Source organism: Trypanosoma theileri (assembly GCF_002087225.1).
Source record: "Trypanosoma theileri isolate Edinburgh chromosome Unknown TM35_Tth_49_V1, whole genome shotgun sequence".
In the NCBI taxonomy this organism is placed as follows: Eukaryota; Euglenozoa; class Kinetoplastea; order Trypanosomatida; family Trypanosomatidae; genus Trypanosoma; species Trypanosoma theileri.
The window spans coordinates 125,639-133,415 of NW_021639891.1; the positions used below are offsets into that span (position 1 = coordinate 125,639).

The following is a 7,777-nucleotide window of genomic DNA, read 5'->3' on the forward strand; positions in this document are numbered from 1 at the left end:
TAGCTTGGAATTCTACCAATCTCCTTTTCTCTCTCTCTTTTTTTATTTTATTTTGATCGCCATTGTTGCACAGGCGACAGTGAGAAATAATTATTTCTTTCTTTTTGATTAATTCACTGTTGATGTCTTGGCCAGCACGTTTACTAAATGAAGCCAATCGCAACTTGCAGGCCCGCATTGAACATGTAGGTGATGATGTCCAGAAGAGAGCTGCGGATATAGACTCGCAGCGAGGGGTCGTTGCCCTCTTGCGAGAGAACTTGGCGCAAGTAAGACGCCACATAGATTCTGATGAGCGTGCTACAAGTGAGGAGCAGGAGCGCCTACGTGAGGCTGAGAATAAATTGCAGGAACTTCAGCGAGAGGAGTCTCATTACCGTGCAGAGATGCAGCAACTGCGACGACGCCACGAGGAGGTATGTGCATTGCTGCAAAGCACCACATGTGTGCTGCAAACCAAGGCAACTGCACTGGAAGATGAACAGAAACTGTCAGAGGCGCTGGAGCGGGCGGCACTGGAGATGTCAATGATACATGGCTCCCGCAAGAGTGTACAAGAGACACAGGAAGAGGTGGAAAAACGGCAGCGGCGCCTGCAACAGGTACAGGCTTCACTAGTAAAGGTGCATAATGAGGTCCGTACCTCGCAGAAGGTGTTGCTGCAGGAAAAGGAGGAGACAGCACGGGTACAGAGAGAGTTGACCGCATTACGGTATGATATCGAAAAAGGGAAACAGGATAAGGCAGAGTCGTTGCTTGCAGTGTCGCATGTGCAACAGGCAGTTATGGTGTGTGAGTCACAAACAGCAACGAATGCAAAGATATACACTGATGTGAAACAATTATTAGAAGCGCGACGTAATGTGCTGATGGAGATGCAAGAGAAACTTAAGAAGGAAAAAGCACAACTAAAAACTGTATCGAATAAAACTGAAGAATGCAGAAGAAAACAAGCAAAACTCATGGAACGATTTCATAGTCTTTCTACAGAGACACTACAACACGAAAACGCAGCAGCAGCAATGCAACGACAGCTTGCGTCTCAGTTAGACGTAAAGCGAGAGCTAACACGATCCCAGAACAATGCCTTAGCTCTTCGTGATGAACGCTACATACGACTTCAGGAGCTTCTTTTGCGTTCGAGAGAACTTGATAGTCTTATGAAAGAGTCAAAAACTGATAATAACCTTCAGTCGCTTCGTTGTTTAGAGAACACAAGGGTATCACTTCAACGTACCCTTCAACAGTTGGATGCTCAACTTCATCATATGCATAAGGCGATGATGGATTGCTTCTCTAATATGCAGAGAGAGGGCCGCGTGGCGGATGAATTGAATAATAACATTATGAAGACGAAAAAATCTATTCTTGCTGCTGAGCGCGACTATGCTACTGAGCAGCAGTCTCGAGAAGAATGCCTAGGCCACCTTCAAGCTATAGAAGAACGGCTGCTGACAGCAGAGCAGAACCTGTCCCAAACACGTGTCGTTGTTCGCGAGGGAAATAAACATGAGCGAGACCTTATGGAGGGAACTGTGCGGGATCTACGGGCGGAACTTCACCGACTAACGCGGGAGGGATTTGTTCTTCGACGTGAGATCACACCTCTGCGTTGCGCCCTTAATGCCCATCTCAAACTCCTGCACGATGCAAGGGCGAACCTAACCCTTCTCGAGGACGCTGCTCTCATACGAGGGAAGGAGTTGACTGCTCTTCAAGAAGACGGCGCGTGTGTGGTAAAAGAGAAGCAGTCGGCTCTTCTTAAGTACTCTGAGGTGATGTTTCAGTTGCGCTCCGTTCGTCAGGTAGCCGAGTCGCATCTGGAGATGATGCGTGGGGTGGCGAGTGTTGAGGATATTCTCCGTGGGCAGGCGTCCGTGGCGCAGGAGGCAGTTCTGACAGACATTAAGAACTCATTGGTAGAGCTCCACCTTGAGCAAAAGGCACAAGGTGAGTTGCAGACGGATCTCCGACGATGCCAAGAACAGTTGCGGCATTTGAAGTCTCGTTACCAGACTATCATGGAGTCTATGACTCGAAAACTTGCTCCAACAGGTGAGTCGGGGAAGGAAGAACTGCATGTTGAATCCAGCAATTCCTCTTTCCCGGAGGTTCTGCATGCGAAGTGTATTCTACAATCTTCACTAACTCGAGAGGAGTTACAGGAGCGTGGAAATCACCTTGATGGACGCATCGTGTTTCTCGAGCACGAGACACGGACATTGCGAAACATGTTACAAGCTATGCAAATGGGTGTAGGGGAGAGGCACAAAACTATTCTAGAGACGTCTAACCAGAAAGCAGCAGAGCAGGAAACCCTCTTGCTTCGAGAAGGTGTGTTGGGTAACCGGGAAGCACTACGTGCAGAAGTGGATAAGGTAAATATTCTGCTCGAGCAATTGCAATCTCGTAGGAGGAACCTTACCCAGCGTCAGAAAGAGGTAAACAAGCGTTTGGTGGAGCTTCGGGTTCTTAAGGCTAATCGAGAAGTGGTTTTGCAGCGCCTGAGGGCGCAGATCAGGCGGACAAGGCAAAAGCAAAGTCACCAGAAGCAGTACCGACGTGAGGTTTTCGGATTTTGATGACATTAAAAGAACATAAAGGAGGGTATGCTCTAATGCTCTCAGGGAGAAAAAGAAAGAAAGGAAAGGAAAAAAAAAAGAAGTAAAAAAAAAAAGATGGATATTATTGTATCTGGGTGGGGAATTAAGTTTCTTTCAACTATACACATCAACTTGTACTCTCTCTTCAATCTAATATATATTTTTTTTTTAATCTTTTCATAGGTGTGAGACCTACATATACACATACACATACGAACCCTTTCACATGTACATGACATGGTTCTGATAATCATCGCTGTGGCTTTAGCTAGTCTGATCTTCTTCGGCTTATTGGTGACCCTTATTGTAATACTCAGAAATTTAAGGGATACACGCCGCAGGGAAGTTGTGAATTATGACGCTGATCGTCTGCCTAATTGGCTGAGGCGCACTCAACATCCTGAGGCTCTGCCACACGTAACACCGACATATCCTAGCGTAGTCGATGCTTGCGCACTTATACCAAATAGTCAAATAAAACGATTGCGGGCTATGGTTGCACACACAAGTGGGAACGAAGAACAAAACAGTATCGCCGGTTCTCGGAACGTTCCAGATGAGCAAGGAGAAGAACAACAACAACCGAGTATGGATATGGAGGCTGAGGAGAGGGAAAGTGAAGGTGGAGGAGAACCTCCTTCCAATTACACCAGCAAGACTACTATTGACGAAATATGGATGGTGGACGGTGCGGATGGCTCCACATCACATTTCCCGCCTCACCTTGACAAAGTAGCCTCTTTGCATACTTGCAACTATCGACTCAAAGAAAGCATCACATTACTACGCAGACTATCATCACATGTCGTATTTGGTAGGGCGGCCTATGTGTCAGAGGAGGACGAATGCAAGGGTGAATGCCATGTGGACCTCCCTGGTGTTGTGACGGTCACTTCTGAATCAAATTCCTCGTGTGCAGGGAGCTCGGTTAGTGGAGCAGACTTAAGGTAAAAGAAGCTAAGTTATTTAATCATTGCGCTATCTCCAGTGCAGCGATTGTGTTTGTATTCATGCGTCTGTTTGCCTATTGTTTGCCCATGAAAGGGAGTGTGGTGGCTAACAGCACTGCAAATGAACGCGCGCATAACACACAACTGAATTGCATCTTTACCATTCTTGGGTTCTTGGCGTTCTCAATATAAATAAATAAATACATATATACATATATATATATATACATAATATGGTGTGTAATATCCGAGTGCTCATTTCATTTGTCGTTTTTTTTTTTTTTCGCATCTTGTTGTTTTTGTGTGTTTTTTTTTGCTGTTATGTATACGCCTAATAAATCTGTTTTGATTTTATGTTTTGTACACATAAATTGTTTCCCAAACTGCGCCATTTTGGCATTTGCCAGAGAGGGAAAAAAAAAAAATTGCAAAGACTAAAGCACACTCGGTCAAACCTAACAAGAAAGACGTGCTTGACACCTTGCATCCGACTTTGGGCTTTTGTGAAGCGACTACATGGTCGCCCGTGGAATCACTTATATATGTAGATATATAGATAAAGAAAAAAAGAAAGGTCCACACTGGATTTTCCAAACCCAGTGTGTATGAATTTTATGCGTCGTAATTATATGTGCAAATATTATTTTGAGAAAGAAAAAATTAGGCGTAATACAATCTTTATCTTTAGTTATTTTGCCAAAGTATCCTATCAAATAAACCAATATGAACTAAAACTATGGTATTCTATTTTTATTTTGTTTTTTTTGTCAGGTTTACTGTCCCTAATGCTATTCATATCATCATTTTGAATGCACCTCCCCCTCTCCCTTTCTGTTTTTCCTTGTTTTTAATTCACAGAGTTGACCACAAATTAATAAGCTAAAAAGAAGACATTTATTCCAATCACGTTTTGTCTCTTTACCAACCAGATTTTTCTTGCATTTACCAAATTGAAGGGTATACAAAACACCGGGGGGAACTGAATTTTTGAAGATTGTATTCACTAGAGCACAAGGATTTTTCTCTTCAGATGATTGCAGAGTGCCTATCGTTTGTGCTCTTGTGGAGCTCCCTTCTTATCACTGATTTTCGTATGCCTGACTTTCAGCAAGATGTCATCCCAGGTGTTCAGGTAAGTAATTTGTCATGTTCCAAGATGGATATTGGTGCGATGAGTGGCACGTTCAACTCCTCGCTCTGGTCTCTGGAAACAAAGAATTCCTCTGATCTTGCATGCGCTGTCACAGTGAATATGAGCAATACAATTTATCTGGTGAATTCTGATGTGGCTATTGAACCTTCTCAGATATCTCTCTCCAAGGTTGTGGACGACACCTGTTACAGTGTAAACAGTACTGTAAATACCTGTAACACCAGTCTAAAAATTGGAAAGGTAAAGTTACAACCACCCAATTCTTTAATTGAGAGACTTATTGAAAGGATGAAGGGTTTAATTCAGGATCAGTTGAAAGACCTTGTGTGTGGTTCAGGAATCAAATCTCTTCAGGAGGAGTTGCAGAACCACACATTGGCTCCACCAGAACCACATCCCCAACTTAACCCTAACGCCACACCATTGGAGGGCAGTATGCTGTTTCGAACACTTGTTAATGTGATGAACAAGGCTCCATCAATTTTGGGTATTCGCTTTGGTGCATCACTTCACGCTGGCACCACATTGCATTTGAATTTGGATTTTTCCAATGGGTTGATTTTCGAACTCGACGATTTCACTGAGTTGGAGTCCTTTGTAGAGAAGTTGGTGGGTATTCTTAACATGTTGGAACTTGGGAAACTTGCCGAGTACTTGTTGGAGCACCTTCCGGTTATTGAAGGTGCTTTCGTTGGGGTTAATAATCCACAACCCTTCAGTGTTTCTCTGGAAGTTTCCTTTAATGATTTTCAGTGTGACGCCGATGGTTTTTACTGCAGTGTGCCGCGTTCTGGTGGTATCATTCTGGGAAATATTCGAACTAAAAACCTTGGCGAATGGGATCGTCTCATCGTAAACAATTTGGGGCCATTTTCTGCCCCACTAATAAACCACGCTATTGAGGAAATCTTGGGTTATATAAATGCTACAGGTACCCGTTTCTACATCCCCATGATGGAACTGGCTGATGCGCATACGGTTCCACCCACTCCTCTTTTGGTGTGCATGATAATTGTGGTTGTAATTCTTATTGCCGGCACTGTTGTATACACTATCTGGCGCTACCAGCGCACATCAGTTACCACAAAAGAGGGTGTTAAAGTGTCCTTGAAACGTGTTTTAATTGAAGATCTTCTCTTAATGGGAATGTGTGCTTTAACCGCATTTGGTTTTACGTGGTCAAACGCCACCACTGCTGCTACTTTGACAGTTGGTGGCGAGATGCACTTCATGTCCTTCTCTCTTATGGAATCTACCAAGAATATGTTTCAGGCTGGTGTATATGCATTTGGAATCCTTGTGTTTTCATTCAGCGGTGTGTATCCCTACATCAAGTTGGCGGCCATTATTGTGTGTACGCTTATTCTAGAGAAACCAGACCTGGTTCTCTTGAGAGTTATTGACTACTTTGGTAAGTTTTCCTTCCTTGATTCATATGCCATGCTTGTTATGTCGGCAGGACTGCAGATAGAGGGAATTGCAGAAGTTGAGATTCTTCCTGGGTTTTACGCGTTTCTCTCATCAACGATTCTGTCTATTCTCGTTGGCAACTACGCCACAACAGTGTGGCGTCGCAATACATCGCTTCGTGTGAATTCTAAAACGAAAGGACCATTCGATCCTGAGACACCCGAAGTTGTTGAGGGAAAAGAAGAGGAAGAAGAAGAAGGGGAAAACCAAGAGATCAAGCGAAAGAAAGATACCAATTGGAAAAAACGTTTATTTCTTCGAATATTCAATTTTGTCTTTATCGCTGGGTGTCTAATACCTGCATGGGCTCTCCCCTGTATCCGCTACAGTGTGACGGGTTTGGCGTCTGTGGTTCAGCCTGATGACCGAGAGATAAGTTTGTTGGAGCTTGGCGAGACAAACTGGTTCTTTTTACTCACATGTATTCTTACCATTGGCATCGCCCCCATTGCCTATGGCGTCATGTACCCTCGCTGTTCCTTTTTTGCGTCCTGGAGCGCAGCTGACGCACTTCTGTTGGCGTGTGTTGCTGGTCTGCTGCAGATTGGGCAGTTTGTGGACTACATGCTTGGGAGTAACATGGGAGCTCTCTACGGGGCGCGTGCAAATCTACTGTGGCCGCTGCTGCTGCTGCTCCTTGGATCCATGTGGCAGTGGCTGCTTGCGGCGGAGCACAGCTTTGGTCTCAAAGAGCGTGTTGGCCGCTGTATCGCTCGGCGGAAGCATTCTCTGCCTGCTGAGGCTTGACGAAAAGAGGGAGAAAAAAAAAACGAAAAAAAAAATATATGTTTTTTTTCGTTTTCGTTTGGTTTTTCTTTTTGAGTTGTTTAATATCTCTCATTATTTTTTTTTTGTCCCCTCACTCGCTTCTTTTTTCAACTGATACTCCGGTAAAACCCAAACAACAACCAAGAAGACAACCCTAATACATTCTTTCCCCCTTTGATTATTTGATCACACTGGAAGAAAACACGGTTGTTGCACCCCCATTCGCAGAAATATGCCGGATGTGCCCTCCATATCTTTTTTTTTCCTTTGCAGTGAAGATGAAAAAGAAACAGGAGTCTGAGAGTTATGTATCAAGGCATGAAAGAAGAAAATAAAGTAGAGAATTACTGTGAAGAAAAAAAAATGAAAATAAACAAAAGAAAAAAAAAGGAAGCATTATATGTATATGTAAATATGTGTATTTGTTTTTCTGATTTACCTACATACCTTCTGTGTCGAACTCACAGGTGGGCACACGAAGGAGAACACCTAATGCGAAATTGCCAGGTGGCGCAAACACCTGAAAGAAATGGCATGGAAAAGTCAATTACACGAAAGAAAACATAATAAATACATTGGAATCATGGAAAAAAAAAAAAAAAAGAGGGTCAAAGAAGGACCCGATAGGGTAGAATAGAATACTCTTTGTTGTAATCTCTGCTGGGTCCCTGAAGCCAGGTCCCATACCTTTTTTATTTTTATTTTCTTTGAAGTTATGACTTGCTGCAAACAACCACAAAAAAAAACTACAACATCATCAGTATGTTTATTGATTTATTTTTGCTATTTTTTTCATGATTCACTTTTTTTTGTAATAGGGGCGAGACAAAGCG

The 7,777-nt window shown here is 43.4% G+C and overlaps 3 protein-coding genes across 3 annotated transcripts; all 3 read left to right on the forward strand.

Annotated features, from left to right (window-relative positions):
* Nucleotides 1–122: 122 nt before the first annotated feature.
* Nucleotides 123–2,582, forward strand: TM35_000491410 (uncharacterized protein; the record flags this gene model as incomplete). The annotated part of the gene is made up of 1 exon (XM_029030543.1): nucleotides 123–2,582. One exon carries the CDS (start codon nucleotides 123–125, stop codon nucleotides 2,580–2,582), a length of 2,460 nt encoding a protein of 819 aa, XP_028878201.1.
* A 258-nt stretch (nucleotides 2,583–2,840) lies between these two features.
* On the forward strand, nucleotides 2,841–3,554 carry TM35_000491420 (uncharacterized protein; the record flags this gene model as incomplete). Its single annotated transcript, XM_029030544.1, has 1 exon — nucleotides 2,841–3,554. The coding sequence occupies one exon, from the start codon at nucleotides 2,841–2,843 to the stop codon at nucleotides 3,552–3,554; it is 714 nt and encodes a 237-aa protein (XP_028878202.1).
* A 1,092-nt stretch (nucleotides 3,555–4,646) lies between these two features.
* TM35_000491430 (uncharacterized protein) lies at nucleotides 4,647–6,923 on the forward strand (the record flags this gene model as incomplete). Its single annotated transcript, XM_029030545.1, has 1 exon — nucleotides 4,647–6,923. The coding sequence occupies one exon, from the start codon at nucleotides 4,647–4,649 to the stop codon at nucleotides 6,921–6,923; it is 2,277 nt and encodes a 758-aa protein (XP_028878203.1).
* Between the last annotated feature and the right edge of the window lie 854 nt (nucleotides 6,924–7,777).